General features: G+C 41.6%; 1 protein-coding gene across 1 annotated transcript in view; it reads left to right on the forward strand.

The window, feature by feature from the left end:
• Positions 1-24221, forward strand: part of RAD18 (RAD18 E3 ubiquitin protein ligase) — a gene marked incomplete at its 5' end in the record, with an annotated part of 118236 nt that overhangs the window by 91072 nt on the left and 2943 nt on the right. Inside the window, one exon of the mRNA XM_082847449.1 lies at positions 15521-15583. Within this exon, the coding sequence (XP_082703575.1) occupies positions 15521-15583 (63 nt within the window). The remainder of the gene's footprint in view (positions 1-15520; positions 15584-24221) is intronic.

The raw sequence follows: 24221 nt of genomic DNA on the forward strand, positions 1-24221 counted from the left end.
CAGATGCCAAGTGCTGGTCATAAAAGAACCTGGGTCAGATAAGGTGTGAATGAGTACATTTTAACTTTTCACACTTCCTGGCCAAAACCATTACCTCTTTTTTGATGCTAGGTCAGTAGCAGCATCATTGTAGGAATTACAATACAGACAGGCACAGAACACCAGAAACTTTGACAAAGAGGCGTATTAACTGTGGGCCGTGCATTTCATATATTTTGGTACAACTTTTCCTCACTTTTCAGTCATTTTTCCAAGAGCTATCTGTCCAAACTTCTTAAGAGCAAGAGAGCAAAAAACAAAAATATGTGAAGAAATCTTGATTACAGTTTGTTGGAAAATTTAAGGAGTAGTTAAATTTCAGCTTTTCTTAAATTCTGAGTCAATTGGAGAATGATGGGGAAATTGTAAGAGAAAAAGTGCCATTGTGACACTCATCTGAGGAATGTAGAGTACTGGCACCATCAGCCTGTTGATAAGACCACGCTGAGTTTATTGCTTGTTGAAGGGAATGGGAAACACTACCTCTATCATCAAAGTGGCCTCTCAGCCAGAGGGGCAAAGCTGACTTGTGTGTTGAGATTACAGTTTTGGTTTAGTCAATTCTTTCAGTGCGGGTCTTGGTTAGGATTGGGTAAACCTAATAGTTCAGAATTGGTGAGTACAGCAAGATGAGGATTCCTGAGGAGAGGAGCTCAAAGAGTCCTTGGGGGTATGTCCCTTGATGCTTGCTATTGAAAAGCTGATGGGTTTTGTAGGAGGCTTTTGGACTCAACAGTATGTGAGTGCTAGGAGTGTTCTGTGTTATATCACTTAGTCCACAGGCAAGCCCATTTTAGAGAAGTGGAAATGAAAGGTCTAAGGGGTCACATAAGCAGCTTAGGGTTGTACACATGGTAGATGGCAGTACCAGGACTTGAGCCGAGGTCTAGTTGACGTCAGAGCCCAAGTTTTCCTGACTGATAATGCTTATGGCCAAGCCGGCTCGCTCTTCACATTCTTGAAAGAGTGTAAACATGCAGTGCTTGAAATGTTTGGGCTTCCTGAGAAGCAGACCCTGAGACAAGGATTTGAGTGGAAGTGGTTAATTTAGAAGGTGAAAGAACCACACTGTAGGGAGTGGGGAAGTGCGACAGGAAAGGGAAGATAGCATTTAAGGGGCATATTATCAAACCAGACGTCCCTGTGAGCGACGGGGGTTTATCCCTCCTGGGAACTGGGAGCTGGTTTAAAACACACCTGAGTTGTCCCACCCAAGGCAAGGGGCAGGGGTATGTCGTTTGGTTGGGGGCTGCTCCCTGCTGCTTCTAGCCTTTCATGCTGGCGACAGAGCTGGCTCCAGCACGTCAGGCAAAGGCGCTTACGTCTGGAGATCAAGTACGTCAGGGCATGAGGGCAAGGGGATAGGGGCAGGGCACCAGTGGGATCTGCCCAGGCCGTGATTCCAACTGAAGACAGGAAACTGGTTTGCTTTTCTGTAGACTCTATTAATGCAAATGGGGTACTGTAGACTTCTGTCTGTATCTCAGGCCCAAGAGAAGGCAGGAGCGGGGGTGGGGGGAGTCCCAGAGCTCATTGCCCCTCTGTGCCCCTGTTTGCCAAGCTCACTTGCCCGTCGCTGCCAGGAAGGGGAGACGTAAGGGTATTTGGGGGCTGTTGAATAAGTGGTAGACGAGCAGATGCCAGGGAGAGAAAGGGACAGATAATCTCGAAAGCTCTGAGACAAATGGGTCCACAAACTGCTGGAGGAAAATGTGTTTGTTGATGAGAAACAATTTTCTTTTTCCTCTTGTGTGATAGATAATGAACTGAAGTATGAAGTAATCTTTTTTTATCAAACTGAAGTTCACCAACATACTAAGTAAAAATCTCTGGGTCTTAGGCAGGAAAATCACAAGCACGGAACTGGGAGTTCTTTGATTGTCGGGAATATTTCCTCGTTATCCTGGTTTGTTTCTCCTCGGCGGCAGTTAGAGCACTGTTAGTGGGCCTTGTGGTGTCTGCGGATGTCCTCTCCGCTTCGGACCTGACTCTCCAGGGTGTGTCAGAAGAAGCCAGCTGCTCTTTCTGGGGAAAGTCTTTAGAAGTACCTCATTAAAAGGTGACAATATTGTGTGCCTTTGAATCCTCCTTGGACAGAAAGCGGGGGAGAAAGCTAACCTTTTATTTGGCACATTTCATAGCAATTATTTTTAACTGTTTTTTACACAGAATTGCTTCTTCATGATTAAGAATTAGAAGGTATTTTGAAGTATACTTCTCTGTGCTCTGATTTGCGCTGATGTGTGAACCTTAAATGTTTCTCTAATAGATATTTGCTGGAGTTTTTCCCTGACTTATTTCAGAAGATTTTCTCTAATTCTGCTCGTCCGTAGCTTAGCGTTTTCATCTGTAGCTTAGCGTAATATTTTTTTTCTTCATGTTACTTGTGTGTCTTTGTCTTAAGTGGATGGCAAATGGGAGTCAGGTTTCTGACTGTTGGCGGGGAGACTACAGACAAATAAGGCTAAAACTATCCATGTGGTAGTGGATTAGAATTGGAGACCTTAAAATGAACTCATGTTTAGCTTAATATAGAGTCAGATGGACACATACAGAAATATTTATAGATCTGTGTGTGTAAGTGAGCTAGTTATTTTACACATGGGTTTCCTTTTTCTGTGAGCTGCCAGGGCCCAGAAGCAAGGGCAGCACAGCTGCAAGGAGCACACCTAGTACCCTGATCTTGGTATTTAATAACATTTTCCAGAAGAAGGAACCAGTGCTTCTTGGAGAAATGGCTGAATCCAGGGTTGGGGCAGGAAGCAGGGAAATGCTAGAAAAAGAGACAGAAAAGCGGGGGAAAGAAGGTGAGAGGAAAGGAAAGGGAAAAGAAGGGGAGAAGAAGAGAAAACAAAAACCTGACAGACATACCTCAGCCAAGAGGTCAAGGTCAGCATCAACAGCAGTGTTCTGTTCATGGCGTGTGTGCTCTTGGTGTGATGCCCTGGAAGTGACACATTCCCTCTGTGGTCTTCCTCCTCCAAACTCAGTAACCTCAGTCAGACTGTGTGAAAAACGTCAGACAAACTCCAGTTGAGGGTCATTCTGCAAAATGACCTGACCAGCATGCCTCAAAACTGTCAAGGTCATCAAAAACAAGGAAAGTCTGAGAAACCAACACTGTCTTGAGGCAGCTAAGGAGATACGACTACTAAATGTAATGTGGTGTCCTGAATGGGACACTGGAACCAAAAAAGGACATTAAGTAAAGACTAAAGAAATACAAGTCAAATATGAACCTTAGTAATAATAACGTATTAATATTGCTTCATTGGTTGTAACTAATGTATCAGACCTAATGTAGGATGTTAACAATAGAAGAAACTGGGTGTGGGGCATATGGGAACTTTCTGTACTATCTTTGCAACTTCTCTGTAAATATAAAACTATTCTAAAATTAAAGTTTTTTTTAAGTACATTACAACATCAAAATAAGGAGACATAGTGGCATGAAAATATTCAAAGAATGTATTGAATACTGGAAAACCAAAGTCATCGAAACATTTTCTTCAGTGGTAAATTGCACAGTTTCTAGGTTGTAGTAAGTTTAGTTATTGAATTCTTTTTTTTCTTTCATTTAATAGTACGTATTACATTTAGTCATATAAATTAATAAAGCCCTGTGTAGTACATTCCATAAAGTGCATTATTTTGTACTATGTTAAAATTTAATCCATAAATGAAGCGTGTAGGAAGAATTCTGTTTTCCTCTCGGTTGTCTTACTTGTTTTATCAGTTTTTCTTTCTTGTGCTAATGTTTTTACTTTATAGACTGATGCCACCTCAGAGGATGTAGCTAACCCGGCCTTTACGTTTCATCAAAAGAGAAAACATGCACCGTTGACGATAGGCCTCATCGTCTTCAGTTACCATGTTTTCATTAGTGAATATATACTTGTAAAAGTGGTTTGAGTAGTGATCCTCCCAGAACAATGTGAAAGTACAGATAGTTTTTATCTTTTCTCGCGTTCTCATTGGCAAAGGGTATTTGCTGTTAAATAATGAGGTTTTCTTCTAATCTCACATACTTCATGTTGGCACCTTTTAGGGATTTTTTTAAAATGCATTTTCACTGGGTAATCTGATGGGCTTCTTTATAGTAGCTTTTTTTGTTTTATAATAAATTCATGATTTTTCAGCATTCTGAGTCAACCCTAGGTGGTAGATATTTTTCTTTGTTTTCACCAAATTCATGAACTGCCATGATATAAAGACCCTCTGTAAAATTACTTTGCGCCCTTCAATTTTCTGTATCAGGAGAGAGTTTTACAATTCCATAGTGGTTGCTAACTTGCGTATCTAAAATGCTTGTTGAAATTGGCAGTCCCTTCTAGGTTCCACACTTGTTACATGATACCTTCATTGTCATAGCTTGTAGCAGTGTCTGATTGTCACCGGAGGTTTTGGTACGATGACTGTAGTTGTGAGAGTTTGGGTTGGCATGACGCGGTAATACTTGCTATTTGCATAAGGTTGAAGTTTTAAAAAATGTGTTTCCCTTTTTAGTTTTTCAGACATTTTGTAAACCATATAGGAATTCTTGTTTCAATGTGCTTCTTTGTATATTTGGCTTGATTCATAAAACAGATATAATCTTGACTGGTTCAGAGTTTAATTCTTCATTTTAAAAAAAAAAAAAAAGAGTAGGCGAGAACGTATTTTTCAGAATGCTTGGAGCAGAGTAAGTATGAGACCTTGAAGGAACTACCAGTTCCTTCTAAATGTTAGAGGATCAGTAGTTATTTTGGATCAGCACTCCCAGACCCCCAAACATAGGCAGGCAGTTAAGAGCTTTCTCTCGTTTAACACAAATTGTCAGAATCAGAATCCTTTAGTCTTGTTCTGGTAAATGAAATTGGATGAACTAGAAATGATATGTAACTTGCACATCATGCTGTTGGAATTTTGTATTTTCAGTGAATTGTTCAAGTTTATCATTTGTTATAGTCAACTTGAAAGTTAAAGTCAGAGCTTTTTTCCTGCCTTCTCAATTTATATTTCTCACTGAAGAAAATGTTTCGATGACTTTGCTTTTAAATCAGAAGAACACATGTTTTGAGGTCTCCTTGGAGACCTTCAGCACCTGGGAAGAAGGCACATTAGGATAGAATACAAACATTTTCAATTTCAAAGGTACCTTGAGAAATCACTGAATGTAGTAGCTTCATATCACAGGTAAGGAAATGGAGGCCTAGAGAGGTGATGTGACTTTTCTCAAATCATTCACCAAATAGAATTGAAGCCAGTAATTCTCAGCCCAGATTTTGCCCCGTTATAACATGAATTGCGTCAGAATTTTTATCTTGGGTGCCATTGATTCCTTTGTGAGTAGAACAGCATTTTAATTGAGTTATTTAAAATGTCAGTTAGACATAGAATGACCATATGTTCTGGTGTCTCTGAGATCGGCTGGTTCCCACTTATTCTCTTGGCATCATTATTAGTAGTACCCTGTATCACTCTCCCCAGTGTCTGGGTTTAGATGGTAGATTATATGGTTGTCCTGTCAGAGGGACATGCCGTGTTTATTTTCACGTCTTCTTTGTTCTCTTAGTCCCACACAAATAGTCACATTCTGGAGCATGGGTACATATTAAATTGCTGATTTTGCTTACTCCTATTGATTTCACCACGTAAGTAGTACCCATTGTTCTTGTATCTTAGAGAGGTTCAAGCATTAAAGTATGATGGGCCTCAAATGCAGAGGCTTGTTATTTTTTAGGTAATTCTGCAGAAGTCACTTGGGGAGGCCTGGAAGGTGCTTTCCTATACTGCCCCTGCCCTAGTAAGCACATTTCGTTGGAGCCTTTTGCATCTTGCTACTGGAGTATGGGTAATAGTACAGATCAAAAATTTAAAAATATGTGTCAGCATTAAAATTTGGAGTCAATATAGTTTTGGAGGGATACTTCTCATACACTAGATCATTTGGTCCAAGGCCTCATTTTTGTGGGAACTGAGTCAAAAGGCAGTTCAGTGTCCACTGCCTAAAACCCAGCAGTATAAGGCAGTTTTAAAATTCTCCTCCTCCTTGAACAGATTGTAAGACTAGAGTTTTATGGCCTGAACCTTGACTTGATACTGGGTTTCTGTGGTTTGATGGTTGGTATTGGCCAGGCATCCCACATTTGTACAGTTGACCATGCGTCCTCAGCATGGGCAGCTGGGCAGATGATATAGAAGTGGGCCTGGCTGTGCAGAAGACATGCTGCTCCCATCAAGAGCTTCATACCCTCCCTCTTGTTGTCAAGGGAACTTGTATTCGAATGAAAGCTTCTTCAGTGGTAGAGGAAATTTTCACCTTGAGATGCTGCTTGTCTTGTAATTCCTTTCTCCTTACGGGGCTGAATATTGTAACCTGTTACTGTGATCTCGTTGTCTTCTAGTATTGGGTTTTTTTGTGTGTTGGTCATTTATGCTGCTAATAGTTGAGTCAGAACAAAATGAAGCATCGTGATTTTGTCCCCCTGCCCACTTAACTTGAGATTTTGATTCAGTATCTAGTTGTAGCGGTGAAAATTTTGCTAATTAAAAAAATTTGTCCCTTACATTAAACTCTCAGAGTTAATGTCTTCTTTTTTTTCCCTTAAATTTATAAGTTAAACATAAGCACAAATGTTTGATTGTACCTTGAAATTGAGTTTTTTCCAGAGGGCCAAGAGGATTCCAGTGTTCGGAATTAACCTAATGTCCTTTTATCTCTTTCTTGAAAAAAAATACACAGTACTTTTCTTCACTTTTTATAAGAATTTAAAGTGATTGACCTAAAAGGTATGATTCTCTCTTGAATACAATATTTCCTAACCCTTTCCTTGCCACCTAAAAAAATGATAGCATTTGTGTGTCAGACACTTCCATCAAAGAGATGATTGATGCTGGAGGCCAGAGGTGCTGCCATAGGCTTAAAAATTGTTTTGGCTATTCTGGGTCCTTTTGCACCTCTATATAAACTTTAAAATTAACTTGTCAGTTGCTAAAAAAGAAAGAAAAGGTCTACTGGAATTTTGGATGAGATTAAATTCAATCTATAGATTAATTTGGGGACCAACTGACTTATCAATATTGATCTGGTAACAGTATGGTCTGGTTTATATGGTTTAAAAGGATGACTCCAGATGCTGTGAACAGTGAACGGGGGGTTAGAGGTGAAGCAAGTGGCAGCAGGGAGACCAGTTAGGCTTTGGTCCAGTCCATCTGAGGGGTCATGGTAGAGCAGATTAGAACCATCATGGTAAAGATGGAAGTGGATGGGATTGGGGATATATTTTGGAGGTAGGATAGACAGCATGTGCAGGTGGTTTGGACATGGTAGGACAGGAAAAGCTCAGCCTGTGGATGAATTTTGGCTTTAACAACTGGGTGCATGGTTGTACTTGCTAAGTAAGATGGGGAAATCTGAGAGAGGCAGTAGAAAGCTTGGCCAAGGGTTGGGGGTGGGTCGTGTTGGTAATCAGGGGTTTTGTTTGGGGCCTGTGAGATGACCAAGTAGAGATATCAGACAAGGAGGCGGCAGTAAGGAGAGAGGTCAGGGCCCGAGATACACTTAAAGGCATGGTGTTGGCTCTGAGCCTATAGTGCAGATGTGCAGAAGAAGAAAAAGGCACCTAGGACTGAACCCTCTCTCACTCAAACATTGAGAAAGTAGAAGCATTTAGAAAAGACTGAGCAAACGAGATCCAGGAAGAATAAGACCAGTGGTGGATGAAGAAAACTAAGACATTGTGATACCATGGAAGCTGACAGAAGAAAACAGATGAGAAGTCAAATGAAACAAGACTTGTTTGACTAGGGAGCAGGGACTGTGGACTTGGGCAACATGAAGGTTTTAGCAGGTGTGGCTTCGAGTGAAGGGGTTCCCTGGAAGACTGACCGGTGTGCACTGAGGGGAAGCCTTAGGGGACGAAGGAGAGAGCAACTCCCACCAGCTCTCAGGAACTTCTGCTGTGAAGGGTGGCGGAGGTTAGGACTGTACGTGGAGGAACACGGGATTGCGGGAGGGCTTTGATGGGAATATGCGGTCGAGAAGGGGACACTGATGAGGGGTGGGGAGCCAGCTGCGTGAGCGAAGTCCCGAGGAGGCAGCGAGGTGGGAGCAGGTGGAAGGGTCGGCCTTTGTTGGGAGAGGGGTTGACTGACCTGTAGAAGCAGCAAGGAAGTCAGGACCTAGGCACAGTTGCAGGGGCAGCAAGTTCCTGCCGGTTTTTTTGTTTTTGAATTTTTGACTGCGCTGCGTGGCTTGCGGGATCTCAGTTCCCCAACCAGAGGTTGAACCTGGGCCTTGGCACTGAAAGCCCAGAATCCTAAGCACTAGGCCACCAGGGAACTCCCCTGCTTTTATCTTCTTAACGTAGTTAAGGCAGTTTCATCACCTGAGATTGGGGTGGGCTGGTGGGTAGGCAGTTTGAGGTGTGAGCCTTTGAGAATGGGAAACAGAACATGCCAGGAAGGTTCTGTAGGATCACCTGATAGTGAGGATTGCCCATACAGTAGATGCTTGCTTTGGAATTCTTTGTCGTCAACTAAGAAAAAACTTCGAATGTGTTTAACTTTCAGGTATAACTTAGAAATGTTGTTGACTATGAAAGAAGACATGCTAATACATTTTCTTATCATGTATAGAGGTTTAATAGAACCTTTTTTAAAACATTCCAGATTTGATATTCTTTTTGAGCACCTAGAGACTGAGAAGGAAAGGACCCACAAACTCAAAAGAAAAATGGGCAAAAGCCTTGAACAGACGGTTTGCCCAGAGAGAAATGCAAATTTCATCTATTTCTCACCCGTGAGGTTGGCAAGCATCTTAACATTTGCTAATAGACTCTGCAGTAAGGGTATGAGGAAACACACACTCTCATTTATTACTGGTTGGAGTGCTACATAATACAGTCCCTAAGGAGAGGAAGCTGGTGAGACCAACCAAAAGTACTGTTTGGCCTTTTACCCAGTATTCTCATGAATTTGTCCTGTAGGTACACCTGCACCCGTACAAATGACTATACTTGGAGTTACTCATCGAGTCATTGTTTATCATAACAGAAGGTTGGAAACTACTTTGAGTATTCATCCTTGGGGGCTGGTTGATTAAACTCTGGTACATCCACACAATGAGATGCTATGTGATTGTTCAAAAAGGAAAATCTCTACATGCTGACAGGGAGAGATTTCCAGGATACGTTTGCAAGTGAAAAGACCAAAATTCAGAACAGCATAGATAGCATTCTGCTTCTTTTCTAAAAGGGGAGGAAATGAGTATACTTTTATTTGTTTGGTTTTGCATAAAGAAACATCAGAAGAATAAACAACAAACTAATAAGTGATTATGTGCTGGAGTCAGAGGGGAACGGATTGCCTGCAGACAGAGGAGGAAGTGAGACCTCTCAGTGTCCATCTTCTCTTGTCATTTTGATTTTGAACCATGTAAAGATATGAATTTACTTTAGCCAAAAAAAGAGTAGGTACTTTACAATAAAGTTTTGGAAATCGTCGTCGTCTTCGTCAGTGTCATAGTATATAAATTGGTTCGTGAAGGTTCGTGATGCAGCAGTAAGGTATGACAGATATAGTAACGGGGTTTTGTAATTTAGGGGCACTGGAATTATTAAGAAAATTGCTGAATAGGTGTTTATGTTTCTGGTCAAATTAAGAGAAAACAGTATCTAAAGAAAACCTTGTCGAAGTAACTGAACCTAAGGTGTAAGTATCTTACTGTAATTCAATGATAGCTTTGTTATTTTTTAAAATCTTTTTAATTGTTTTTGGAAGGTTAACACATTACATTTGGTTTTTAACTGTTAAGAATGTGTCATTGAATGAATTTGGTTTTTAACTGTTAAGAATGTGTCATTGAATGAATTTAAAGTTGCCACAAAATCTTTTTCTACTAATATACCTTACTGTTTTGTATTTTATTACAGACTGTTTTTTTTTTTTTTCTGGGAACATTTCTGGACTTCAGAATACCCCTGAAAGCTAAATGGTTCATCTTGTTTCAGATGGAGAATTTTGATTGTTGAAGAGCTTGTAGAGAAAATGTAGGAACGTGGAGTCGTGTTCCCATATCTTTTGCATTTTCAAAAGAGCTTAAACTGGGTGGTACCTGGGATCTACAGTCCTTTGGCTGAATGGGGCATTGTATCTTCCCCTTATCTTCCCCTAAGATGCTATGACATCGAGTCCTTGAAATTTATATGCGTCCATCAGATCCCTGTACCTAGCCTTCCATCTTTGTTCATCTTTGTTCCTCAGCTCAGCCATGGCTTTGCGCCTCTAGCAGGGTGCCTGGCACATGGTAGATTATTGAATTAATTTCCCTGGGCTTCAGTTTCCTCGTTGATAAAATAGGATGATAGTGTCTGTGCCCTGCCAGCCTCTCTGGGTGCTTCTAAAAGCAAATGAGGTGATCATGTATGTGAATTCTTTGTAAGTTGAACATTTCAGCTCTTATTAAGGATTTTCCACATATTACTTGATAATAAGTTCGTTCTGTTATTATATTTTTCTTACATCTGAGTCTGGAGCTTCCTTCATTTTATCTTTTTCTAGATCTAGTGGAGAGCATGAAAACATCCCTCTTTTCCCTTTCGTTTCTCTGAGTTTTTGTCTACCTGTCAATTGGGGAGAAAACCTAGGGTTCTTATATGAATTAAAGCTAGTGTATATAAACTAGTCATCACAGTGATTTGTAGAAGTGACTGCTAACAAAATGGTAATTTTTTGTTTTGTCATTGAGTGATTTGTTTTCAACCTAGGATGTTTACTATTCTAATGTTATTGTGAGCCACCTGCTAAAATACTTGGCACATAAGTTGTTGCTCACCCTATAGAACAGAGTATTTGAAACAGGGGTCTGAGGAAGGCTTCATGGAGCTGGTGGCATTTATTTAAGTACCGTTGTCTAGTGGGCTTATATGCTGTCCATCAGTCTTCCAGTGATCAGCCCTTAAAGAGGTATTTTTTTAAGTTGGATATACTCAACCATGCTCAAATTAATGCCACAATTATGAGGGGAGATTGGGGGGTGGGGTGGGGATTGGAGGAGAGTAACTAGTAGATAATAGAAAAATTCCACTTGTAAGTAATCTCTAATCCGCAGGATTTTTATAGCAGATGTTTGCATTTTACCTACCCCACAGTACCCTGTGTACCTGCCATGCTGGATAAATAAAAAGTTCTGATGAATTTGCACCCTGGTGTCCTAGAAACCAAAGATTAAAGATTGAAACAGCACATAGTGATCTGGTCTCCTAGGGCAAAGGGAAGCATGGTGCTGAGGCAGTTATTTGGGTAATTCAGACCCACATCTGGTTTATGAAAATGGATGCAGCGTTTATTGAACACTTACTGTGTGCCAAGCTCTATGCTAAACATTCTGTGTATTATATTGGTTACTCTTTAAAATATTCCTTTGAACTATATGTCTTATTATCCTGACTTTACAGGTGAGGATATTGAGACTTGGAAAGATTAAGTAGCTTGCCCAGGGTACACTAAATGACAGAAACAAGACTGAAACCTTGACTCTGTCCAACACTAAAACCTGTGACTTTTTTCCTCTGGGTAGTACGAGCAGTCATCCCTTTGCCAGAGGAACTTGGTATGTCACTTTTCAGCTTTGGTGGTAAAATCTTGACCAGTAGAAATAGAAGGCTGCAAGAGAAATAAGCAAAGAAAGTGTTTTCCTTCACCCGATAAGATGTTATGCCACTACTTGTGATCAGAGAATGACAAGAGTAAAATATTATAGGAGGACCAACTAGGACAAAGAACAGCCAGCAGCCAGCAAACAAAGAAGAAAGCAGTGAGCTTACACTTCGGAAAGTTTGAGCTGAAAATGAAGTCTACATGGTATGAAAAATTGACTGTGGGTGTTCCAAATAGAGCTACTAGACTCTTCCTGTACAGGGGCTGGGAATTCCATAGAATTGAAGATTCATATTTTTTGTCTATAAACCTTTATCTCATGTATTTAATTTGTGTAATAATATCCACTCTAGCCTGGTCTGGATGGTGACATCAGACAGCACGATTTGAACACCCTCCCACAGGGAGCTCTGACGTTCAAGTTCCAGACTCCACCTTCATCTGGCTTCTTAAATCATGGTCTCCCGGAGTGTTTCAAACCCAAATTGTAGGGAATCTGAAGTTTACTCTGAAAAATTTCTTGTCTGAGAATTAAAAGCTACAACTGTGTAGGCTTGTGCGTGCCCTGACTCTGGGTATACTGGAGGGAGTAATTTATTTTCTCCTGTGGAGGATTGTTTAGATGTCTTGAAAGTGTGTGAAAGGAATTTTTATCTCCAAGGCATATTAAAATGATTAAGATTTCAAAAATACTAATTACTGCTCTACACAAGGAAGAGATCTGAGAGTGATAATTTTAGTAACACTGCCTGTTTTGCCCAGTAGTCTCTTTGTAAAATCCTATTTGTGAAACAGTATGTTTAATTTCAGGAATGTGGCTTTTGAGTAGAATATAGTAAGTACATTACCTTAAAAAGGAATGGACATTTCTGTCTGCTATTTTAATTGTATTAGTCAGCATCAACTCACAGTTTCTTAGTGGGGACTAGAATTGGAGCAGCAGACATAGCAAAATATGCTGAAACTTCATTTTAGGTAAACGTCAAGCCTCGCAAACTTTCTATCATTCAGTTTAGTGATCTGGTTATCATCAGGTTAGTGACTGAGCTGGAGTAGAAGGAAAGGTGATGAGAATTGAGGAAATCGAGGCACTGTGCGTCGTGCTAGTTGGTAGTATTGAAGTTGCAGACGAAGAGGAGATTGCAGACCACTTCTGAGATGTGTCTTGTAAACCTCCTGTACCTTCTGTTTTCACTGAAGTAGTGTAGCAAAAACTTCTTAGGTTTGTGTCCTTAATGCTCCGCAAGTATTTTCCTTCAACAAATCGGTGATTTGTACTGATGATTTGAAAGCCCGGAGGTTAATTGATCACAGACTAATAGGTTATTTGACAGGCTTGGCCGTCCTGCTTACTTAGCTGGAAGAGTAGGGATGCTTTGTAACCTTCCTGCTGAAAAAAAATTGTATGTGTGTGTAAGTAAGTAAGCAGGAAGCTGACTTTACTGTTTCTCTAGTGATGTGATACCTGCCAGGACCTAGAGCTATATGACCGCCCCTTTCTCCCATTCCCCTAGCTCATGGGTTCTCAGTAGGAGCGATTTCACCCCTCAAGGGGTGGGAATTGCCGGGGGGGTGGGGCTAGATGGTTAAAAAGAAAATTTACTCCGCGTGTAAAGCATGTATACACACACATAGTATGTAAACAAATATACATTATGTTTGTGGTATTAAAATTTCATGGAGGGGCAATTAGGGAAAAAATAAAAGCTCCAAAAAGGCTTCTTAGGTGTGGGGAGTGGGGGCAGTCATGGAAAAAGTTGGAGAGACACTGCCCGAGCTCTGTTCAGGTAGGGGAGAGCGGGTGATGGTATCAGTATCACTTGGCGTAGAGAGACGGAAATGAAAATCTCCCATAAACAGCTTCAGTTTTCTTGATAAAGTTGGTGTAGTTACCACCAAAGTAAGGATTAACAAAGGTTGGGATCTTGTGAACGGAAAGGTTTAGACCTCTTCTATGGGAATAAGGGTGGCAGTGTATGCTAGCCCTCCCCGCCGAGTGGCCAGGTGGGTCTGTCTCTTAGGAAAATAATGAAGTTGGTGAAATCTGCCTTGTGTCTCCTTGAGGGTCTTCTGCTTTTTCCTCTCCTCTCCTAATGAACACTATATTTAGCTAGCTGTTTAATGGGAAAGCTTATAATAGGCTTGTATATACTAAGGTGAAAATGACTGATGAGAAATTAATGTGTTATTATTTTCAGGGACACTTGCATTTGAGCAGGGGGCCATCCTAAGTGTAAGAGTAGTACATGCTTAGGTACCCTGACAGGTTAGGTCAATGGTTCCTGTCCCAGGGACCTGAAAGAATGATTGCAGCTGGTCTGCAAAAGCATATGCATATCAAGAATTATCCCTGGACATAATCGGGAGTGTCTCACAGGAGTATGTACTACTATTTTTTAAATGTATATATGTGCTTCTCTAATGGATAAAATATAAATTAACAGTATTACTAAATTTATAATACTTCACTGTTGTTACATGTTTTCTCGATCCACAAATACGAGGAGTCTTGCTTCTACCCTTTGAGGAACCTCATCCTGAATTGTGCTCACTGTATTGGAGGGTCACTACATTGCAATGCGAATGGAGCGCTTCCACATAGGCCATTGTACACACAAGCCACAGTCAGGGGCGCCCTGCGTGTAGCTCCTTGAGGGGCTTGGGAATTGGGGAAATCCCTTGAGTAAAATGTGTGGTACAGAACTATGTTTATTGACTGTTGCCCCTTATTTTTGTTGTTCAGGCACTGTAGGCAAACACTGCTTCAAAGTAGTTTTTTCAGAAATGGTTGAGAATGATTCACTGACACTTTAAATCTTCATAATTCTTAAACTGTTGTTATCTCTTAGAATATCACTAGAAATGAGATTGGCACTAACATTTCCAAACCTGTTGTCTCTTGCCTGAGAGAGAGTTAGTCCTTTGTTTGAGCCTTCTTTATCCTGGGGGTTGTGACGACTATTTTGAGTTGTCCCATACACTGCCCATGACATTCTGTGTCTTATGTGTCTTGGATGTCTAAAGAAATGCTTTTTTCCCTAATACACACACACACACACACACACACACACACACACACACAAGGAATTTAGTTGGGTAAGAACAAGATGCTAAAAGCCTTAAAACATTTTTCTTTTAAAGAAGTAATACCTGTCCTCTCTATCCTTATTTACTCTGCTCCCCTGCCTCCCGCCCTGCCCTGCACAGATAGGCTAAAGATTACGTAACACTTTAAGCTAAGTTGCATTATAACAAATTACAGCATTAGCACAGTTCAAATTTATTACATTTTACCTTATTTGGTTACAGAGGGACTAACACACACTTAGGAACTTAATATCTCTTGTGAATTTCATTATTAAACTGCAGTTTTTAAAACATGATTTGATCTTTGGTTGCCATAAATTGAAATTGAAAAGGCTCACGATTATATTCCATTTGAATCCAGGTTTTTTTACTGAGGCGTTTATTTAAGCTTTAGGGATATTTTTTCTTTATTATTACTGATTAATTAAGGTTTTTTTTACAGCTTCATTGAAATTGATGTATAATAAACTGCAAATAGTTAAAGCACACGATTTGATGACTTTTGTCACGTGTGTACTGTGAAGTCGTCAGCACAGTCGAGGTGATGACCTATCCATCACACCTATGCATCACCAAAGTTTCCTTGGGCCACTCTGTAGTCCCTCCTTGCCCACCCCCTGCCCCCTGCAGGTAACCACTGGTCTGCTGGTTTGCTTTCTGTCACTAGAGATTAGCTTGCATTTTCTAGAATTTTATATGAATGGAACCACAGTCTTTTTATTGTCTGGTAATATTGATGTACATGTCCTTTTAGTTCCAGTTCAGACATCATAAGAGATCTTCTAGAAGAAGAGGAAGCCTGGGAAGCATCGCATAAGTGAGTTCTCATAATCACGAAATAAGCATGTACTTTGACCTGATAAATTATAATTCTATACAGTTGATTTTCAAACCAAAGAATATTTGTGCTTACTGACTTAAGCAAGTAATAATTCACAAAAATCAAGGTAAAGATTTCCAGTTCACTACTTGTTTCTATATATTTCTGCTTAGAAATGGAATCTTAGTGTAATAACTCCAGTTACTTGTCAGAAGTTGTTTTTCTAAAGATAAATTGTTCCAATGGGCAATTAATAGTCAGGAATTAATAGTCGGGCCTTAAGCACTGGCTTAGACTCTTCAGAAAACTTTTCACCCTTTCCTGAATGTTGCCAGTCATAAGACTGTAGTACAACTGGGCAGATTTGTTCCACTAAGATTTCATGAAGCTCACATACCACGAGTGGGCCCTCAAAACTGCCTAGCACTTTTACTGTTTCTGTGATTATTTCTTTGTTTTGTTCTTCACAAGGATTACTTGAACCCTTCTCAATTCTTTTCAGTGGCTCCAGCCTCGCTGAAGACCCTTTCTCTTCCTTTGTAGAGAAAATAGAAGCCATTGTACGGGAATCCTCATCTTTCCAACACCAAATGTATAAATCTGCCTGTGTTTGTACATATTTTATCCCTCCTTTTATAATTTCTTCATTTTATAATAAAGGGCTGCCTCTTTATTATAGAGTCTAGTTTCTCCTCCCTCATTCCTACCCTCTTGTCAGGAATGTTACGCGTTCTCTCTTCTCTCATTTAGGCATCTCTCCCTCTCCTGTCCTCTCTCTCTCTCTCTCTCTCTCTCTCTCTCTCTCTCTCTCTCTCTCTCGTTAGGTTTTCAGCGAGCCCGAATCTCTCCCATCTTGAAACCAGCTGACTGACTACCACCTCACTCAGTCTCATCCTGAAGCTGCTCTCGCGTCTCTCCTTCCTTTCTCAGTAGGTGGCCTCTACTTGCAGTTTCATTCTTCATCTCCCACTGACTCATCAGCATCCTCAGCCAGGCCCATCCTTCTTCTGAAATAGCCTTCATTGAAGTCATCGAAGACCTCTATGTGGCTAAGTCCAAAGGACAACTTTTTAGACTTCATCTCCTTTGACTTCTTAGCAGCATCTGATGTTCTTGACATTTTCACCTTTCTGAAAGCCTCTCTGAGGCTGAAAGAGGTAAATCTCCATCCAAGGTCACTTAGCAATAAGTGATAAGTGATGGAGCTGAGATTTTAATCTATGTCAAAATTCAGCTCTATGGACCATTAAGCCAAATTGTCTTTCCCAAGAATGAGGTTTCCTGTGCTGACATTTTGTAGTATTATAGCTGAATCACGGGGAGAATGGAAAAGTGCGGTGTATCCAGGGAAAGCATTATGAGTAGGTTTATCAGGCCAATGAGATATTTGGCGGCTCAAACAGTAGCGTTTTATGAAAGTTTGAGATTGTGGCTGCATTAGTCTCACCTAAGCATTATTGAACTTTGAATTCTACGAGAGGAGGCCACTCATTAGCTAACTACTTCCTCTTGTACCAGGAATCCCCCTGGTTATGCTAAACTAAACCCTGACGTTAATGGCTATGACAAGCTGTAGCCCAAAATTCCTGAGTCCAAGCCCATTCTTGGCAATGATGACCTCTTAAAGTCATTATTATAAGAAATCACTTAGAAAACAAATCCCATCGCTTGATCCTCACAGATAATAAATGTTAAAGCTGGAAGGATGTAAGTGCTCATCTAGTCCAGTCCCTTCATTTTATAGAGAAGGAGGCTGAGCTCCAGAGAGGTAAGTTGATGAGGTTGAGGTCCACAGCTAGTTAGTGGCCTGCTGGGGTAAGAATTCAGGCTTCCTGGTTTCAGCCACGTGTAGAGCAGTTTAAACCAGCTTCTGCCACAGTGTAGCTTTAGAAGCAGAATCAGGAAAAGGCTGCACAGCTTTACTTTTCAACAAAATGTGATAGTTCTACAAATACCCATCTTAAGCTTACAGGCATTTTGCGGTACCACAAGTGGCATATTTGAGATATTAGTCCTAGAACATACTATTTCAGCCCCAACACGTTCTCCTAATTCCATAAGTGATTGAGAGGTTCTATTAGCAACACAATGCCCCCATATAAAGCAGTATTTTCATAAGCAGCAAAAAAACCCAAAACAAAACCCAATACAAAACCCTGTTTTCTGCAGCCTGGTCTTGGGTTCTTATATCTGTGAATATTGGTTCATCTTACCATTTTGAGCTGCATGATATATTTACGTTGAACAGAATGAAAATAGGAAGAAAAATGGTCCAGATCAATCATTTCATGTTTCCAGATTTCATCTTCCTTATCCATAAAATGTGGGGAATGTCTCCTCGGAGGGTCTGAGTCCCTTCTCTCCTGACATGCGCCTCTTCCATTGTCCCCTCCCTCAGTGAATGGTGGTATCACCGTCTGGCCCACTGTTCCAGCCAGAAACCTAAGAATCATCTTCAACTTCTCATTGTCCCTTACCTCTCACCTGCAGTGATTGCGAGGTCCTATAGATAAGTTGTCCTCAGACTTAAATTTACATCAAGATCACTTGGAGGACTTGTTAAAACACGGATTATTGGGCTCCACTCAATCCTGAGATCAGGATTCAGGAGATTTGGGCTGGGGCTCAGGAGTTTACATTTCAGCACGCTCCCCGGTGTTGCTGACGCTGCTTCTGGGGCCCCGCGTTGAGTAGCGGGGCTGTGGACAACCCCTGAACTGCCTCTGTTGGCCCCTCTGTGCCACGGCCTGCGCAGGCCCTTCGCTCTTCTCTCTGGCTTCCTACCACAGCCATCCAGCTGCCTCTCTGCCTCTAGTCAGTACGCTTAATTCTGCCCGTGAGACCTAAAATACGCTGTGTTCTCTCTGTGGTAAAGTCCTGCAGGGACTCACCAGCATCCAAGGCTCTTCCATCCATGGCCCCAGCCTACCTGCTGGCTCCTGGACCGTCCTTCCTCCCCTCCCCGCCCCGCCTTGTTGCAGCCTGGCTGAACTACTCACATTGGCTTCAAAGTCATGCTGCCTTGTACCTGCTGTTGCTTCCGCCTGAGTTGCCTTTTCCCCTTTCTTCAGACGGGAGTTATCATTCCTTCCTTCCCAGCAGCCCCTGGCTGCTCCCCTGCTCCCGCAGCAGTGGGCACTTACTACCCGACGCGCTTCCTAGAGCACATGTTCATTATACCCCACGCCCCGCACGGTGCCTGGGGGGGACCCATGGTGGGCACTCAGTAGGCATATGAGGGATTGAATATGTCAGTCAGTATTCATTGGATCTGAACACACTCCCTGGTGGATTCTAGCTGTTAGTGACGTGGCTTACGTGGCTTCAAGAACCTGTGAATGGATGAGATTGCCACTTACAAATCTTTTTTAATCCTTTATCTCTTAGTGCCTTAAAAATCTTTTTTTAGGAAATAGCTTTTTCTAGTGTTATAAAATCAGAAAAGGAAGAACATTTTCTCTGTTGATAATCTGCATTTCATCCTAACCCCATGAGAAGTCATTTGCAGTGTGCTGATGAGCGCGTCACGTTTTCTAAGGGAGGACTATTAATAATTTGACTGTCTTTCTTTGGAGGAGTGAACTTTATTAACTGTTACTTATTAATAACTATTATTAATGTATGCACATCTTAAGTGTACAGCTTGATGAATTTTTACAACTGAATACCCCTGAGGTTAGGGTTACTTTGGTGGCCCCGGTGAATCACGCACCTCCAGTATCCACACTCCTGAGGCCCACGTTGATTCTGGGTTTGGCCATGTGATGTGAGAAGAAGTTTGGTAAGCGTTTGCACAGTGGGGCTTGTCCCTTCCAAACACTCACTTTTAGGATGATGCTTCTTGGACCCAGCCCCTCTGCTGTGAGAGGCCCACCCCGGGCATGGAGAGAGGACAGGTGGAGGAGAACGGAGGTCCAGCCCTCCCTCCAGCCGAGCTCCCAGTCAACAGCCAGCTCCAGCTTGCCACCCTGCGAGTGAGCCTTCCTCACAGTGGATCCTCCAGACCCAGTTAAGCTGTCTATTCTGAGCCCTGCCCAGATCTAGAATCATGACCGAATAAGGGACTGTGCTATTTCATGAGAATGTAGAAGTAGATAACCAAAACAAATTGAACAGGAAGTTTCTGTTTAGTTTTTAATTGCCATGTAACAAATCACCCGGAAATTTAGGAGCTTAAGCCACAGCCACTTCGTTTGCTTACGATTCTTCAGTCTGGGCTGGCCTCAGGCTGCTGGTGGTTATTTATGTGGCATGTAGCCAACTGGCAGGGCGGCTGGAGGTGATGTTCCGCTGAGGTGTCTGGACTTCTCTGTCTTTCCATGTAGTCTGGGAGCCTGTTCTTCTCCATGTGGTTTCCCCGCGTGGTCTCTCCATGTGGTTTCTCCATGTGGTTTCCCCGCGTGGTCTCTCCATGTGGTTTCTCCATGTGGTTTCCCCGCGTGGTCTCTCCATGTGGTCTTTCCAGCAGGATAGCTGGGATTTTGTATATGGAGGCTCAGGGCCCCTGTGCCAGTTATCAGTTTACTGCCTCAGCCCCAAATTCATCCTTTTTGCCTGCTCTGTGAAAACTGAATTGGGCCCTTCAAATAGTTTTCCTTTGCCGGCTCTCCTGATGTTAAGTTTTATCAGTAGAGGGCACTGGAGAGACATTGCAGGAAGAAGGGGTTTTGCCTCTTGGTTGCAGGCCTTCCCCAGTGCCTGGTCCTACAGTGTACCCTGGCCAGCAGCTCATTGCTCTGACTCAGTTAGCCACAGCCATGCCCTCTCCATGCAGCCGTCTGGATCTGTCTGGGGAGAGGGCTCTTCCTGGGATGCTGCATCTCAACCCTGAGTAGCAGCTGTTCCTTATTTCTACTCTTTCTATAATATATTCTTCAGGATTCTCTTTCCTTCTTACTAGCCAACACCTCGTTACTCCAGTCCTCTGTTACAGTTAGTAATTCTTTATACTAAACTTTTCTGTTCAAGTTATCATGATCCTGATTGGACCCAGACTGATACAGCTCCCAAGAGGCGCAAATACAAAAATCTCTTAGCCTTCTTAAGACTTAGTCCTGAAACTTGTGCTGTATCACTTCGGCCACATCCTGTTGGTTAAAGTAAGTCACGAGGCCAGCCCCAGACGCTAGGGAAGGGGATTGCACAAAGGCAGGAGGTGTGGATCATGGGGGGCTACCAAGGTCACCACCCAGCTGTGGATGTGGAACATTCCTGGCATTCTAAGAGCCTTCTCATGCCTCCTCCCAGAGGTAAGCACGGCTCTGGCTTCCATCACCATGGGTTAATTTTGCCTGGTTTTAAATTGCTTATAAATGGAATCGTATAGTGTGCGCTCTTGGAGACAACATTACAGGTGTGAGATTTTTCCATGGTTGCATATCACGGTAGTTTGTTATTTTTCACTGCTTTATCTAGAGCGGTGGCTTTCAAAGTGTGGTTTCCTGACCAGCAGCATTTGTATCACCTGGGAATATATTAGAAAGGGAAATTCTTGAGCCCCACACCAGACCTTCTGAATGAGAAACTCTGGGGATGGGGACTATCAACCTGTGTTTTAAGAAGCCCTCAGGTGATCCTGCTGTAGGCCAAAGTTTGAGAACCTCTGCTCTGTAATATTCCACTGTATGAATAAGTCACCATTTATTTACCCATACTACTTTTGCTAGATATATTTTTTTGAGTTTTTGGCTGTCATGAATAAGGATGTCAGGAACATAACTGTTAAATGTCCTTTGGTGCATGTGCTTTTGTTTCTTTTGAGTATATACTGCGGAGTGGTATAGCTGGGTGTTAGGATGTGCATGTATCCAGTAGCTTCTCCCAGACATTTTTCCAAAGTGCTCACGCCAGTTTAAACTCCCATCCACAGTGGGCGGTCCAGAAGTTCCATTTCCTCATCAATGATGGGCATTCCTAGTTTTTTCATTTTAGTCATTCTCCTTCATAGGGTCTAGTGGCGTCTCATTGTGATTTAAATTTGCATTCCTCTGATAACTATGTTATTAAAAATAGTATTCTTTTGTTGTTTGTTTACTATTTTCTAATTGCTTGTTGCTAATATATGAAGCAAATTAAATTTTTACATTAACCCTATATTCACAAGTTTTGATAAATTTACTTAATAATTCTGATACCCTATAGGGTTGTGTTTTTTTTCAACATCTATAACCATGTCATCTCAATATAATACCTTTTCTAAAGTCTTTGTTAATGCTTAATTGAACAGTTTAGGACTGCTATTTAGATGTTAACTAGAAGTGGTAATAAGGGTATCCTCTTCTTATTCCCAATCTTAGTGGGAAAGCATTCAATATTTTTACCTTATATTCCTAGTTTTTAACATAAATGGATGATGAATATTTTCAAGTGTTTTATGTTTTATATTGAATATATTGAGAAGAGTATGTGATTTTTCTCCTTTATTTTGTTAATGTGGTGAATTACATTGATCTTTTGCATGTTAAATCAAGATTGCATTCTTGAAATAAACCTAATTTGTTGATGGTGTATTAACTCTTTTGTATGTTGCTAGACTTGGTTTCTTAATATTTTGTTTAAGATGTTTTGTTGTTATGTTGAGAAACTGGCCTGTAACTTGCCTTCCATGTAATACTTGTCCATTTTTGGTCCTTCTTCAAGCTTATGCACTAGTATTCTGGACGGGCCCTTTGCCCCATACAGTGCTTAAAAAATTGAAAGTACTTACAGCAGGGAAACAACCAATCTAGTGTTTCCAAAAAAAAAAAAAAACCAAAAACAAAAGAAGAAGAATCAGAAACCTCTTCCCTCTTTAAATGGCCCTTATTCTGCCCAGGTAAATCATCCTGGTAATAGTGTATACTGGAAGCAGGCTGGTCATAGGTGGCCACATCTCCCAGGTATGGCTTCTGTGTTCAGTAGATTCAGGGCTTCCTGATGCCTCTCACCGTGGTCCGCCACAGGAGTATCCCCAGTTGGCTAACAGCATTCAGTTGGCAAAGTTTGCTCAAAAATCCATTGATTATACCTTCCAGAGGCTAAGAATTTAAAAGCCTGTTGTGTTTGGGCCATGTTATTAAGTGTCATCATTCTAGTAAATAAGTGTGTTACATGCTTGGAAAAAAATCTTGAGGTGGTTTATCCTATTAGGATTCCTGCATCTTTGAGGATGAGGTATTTTAGAGAATTACTCCGGGAGAACCTTGAGATCCTTGCTTGCTAGGGACTCTGCTTCAAGCCCGTGCTTATGGTAGAGGCTGCTTCTTCCACTAACACTATAGCCATGTTTGTTGCCAGCTATTGTGAAGGCAAATCAAAGAGGGGAAATATGGGAGAAACACATTACTTAAAATTTTAGAAGGAAATTAAAAACAAGGTAAGAGAGCAAAGAAGTTAAATATAAGGGGGAACATCCCATTAAAAAAAAACACCCAGAAGCCAAATAAATAAATGGCAATAAAATATTAAGATGAGAAATTTGGGACTTCCCTGGTGGCGCAGTGGTTAAGAATCCGCTTGCCGATGCAGGGGACACGGGTTCAAGCCCTGGTCCAGGAAGATCCCACATGCTGCGGAGCAACTAAGCCCGCGAGCCACAACTACTGAGCCCACGCGCCTAGAGCCTGTGCTCTGCAACAAAGAGGAGCCACCACAATGAGAAGCCTGCGTACCGCAACGAAGAGTAGCCCCTGCTCGCTGCAACTAGAGAAAGCCCGTGCGCAGCAACGAAGACCCAACGCAGCCAAAAATAAGTAAATAAATAAATTTATTTATTTAGGGAAAAAAAAGATGAGAAATTTGACTTGTGAAAGTTTAGAGATATTAAGACCATGAGTTAAAAGCTGGGGGAAAAAATTAAAAAGATAAAGGAGAAAACATTCAGGAGAGTTGTGAAATAAGGACGTCTGGAAATTCTCTGCGTAAAAGCAATGACAAAATTGACAAAACTTGGCAGAATCAACTTTTTCAAAACTGAAAATTAACCAAAGACAGCAACAATCCAAGGAGCATTTCTTCAAGAAAAATATCTGAATTTTAGTTAGAACAGTGAGCTTTGTGGTGATTTGACTTCCCCTGTTCCCATCCCCCTCTCTCTAGCCCGGCAGTGGGCTTGGGAGCCAGTAGTGTGCTGTCGTGATGAGGACCAGCAGCCTGGCAACCCGCAGAAAGGGCAGAACGGTGTTGGAGCGCCTTCACAGCCTCATTCCCAGAGAATTATTATTTGATCTGTCTGGTGGTTTCCTGGAGGACTCCCACTTGCAAGACTGTCTACCTGACTTGGAGCTCACCCAGTGCGAAAAGCCTCTTTTTCCCCTGAGGTGTTGGTTTACAACAATTAGAAACAATTGATTAACTTCATAGCCATGTGAGGTAGATAACAGTTGGGGCAAACAATATGTTAAGCAAAAAGCTTAAAGGAAAGGCTGGAAAATAAGATTTCCATCGGGGCTTTGACCAGCTCTGATGTATTCCTGTGGCTCTGGAAGGTCACACGCATGCTTAGGGCTCTGTGTGTGCGCAGGAGAGACCTGAGAGGGTCCTAATCTCTCACCTTGAGCTGACTATGAGGCTCCATGCAAGCTGAAAGGAGAGGCTAAGGCGGAGTTGTCCCCCAAGTGCTGAATGCATGCCCCAAGACACAGAGTCCCTTGGCAAA

This window comes from Leucopleurus acutus (genome assembly GCF_964270905.1).
Source record: "Leucopleurus acutus genome assembly, chromosome: 10".
Taxonomy (NCBI): Eukaryota; Metazoa; Chordata; class Mammalia; order Artiodactyla; family Delphinidae; genus Leucopleurus; species Leucopleurus acutus.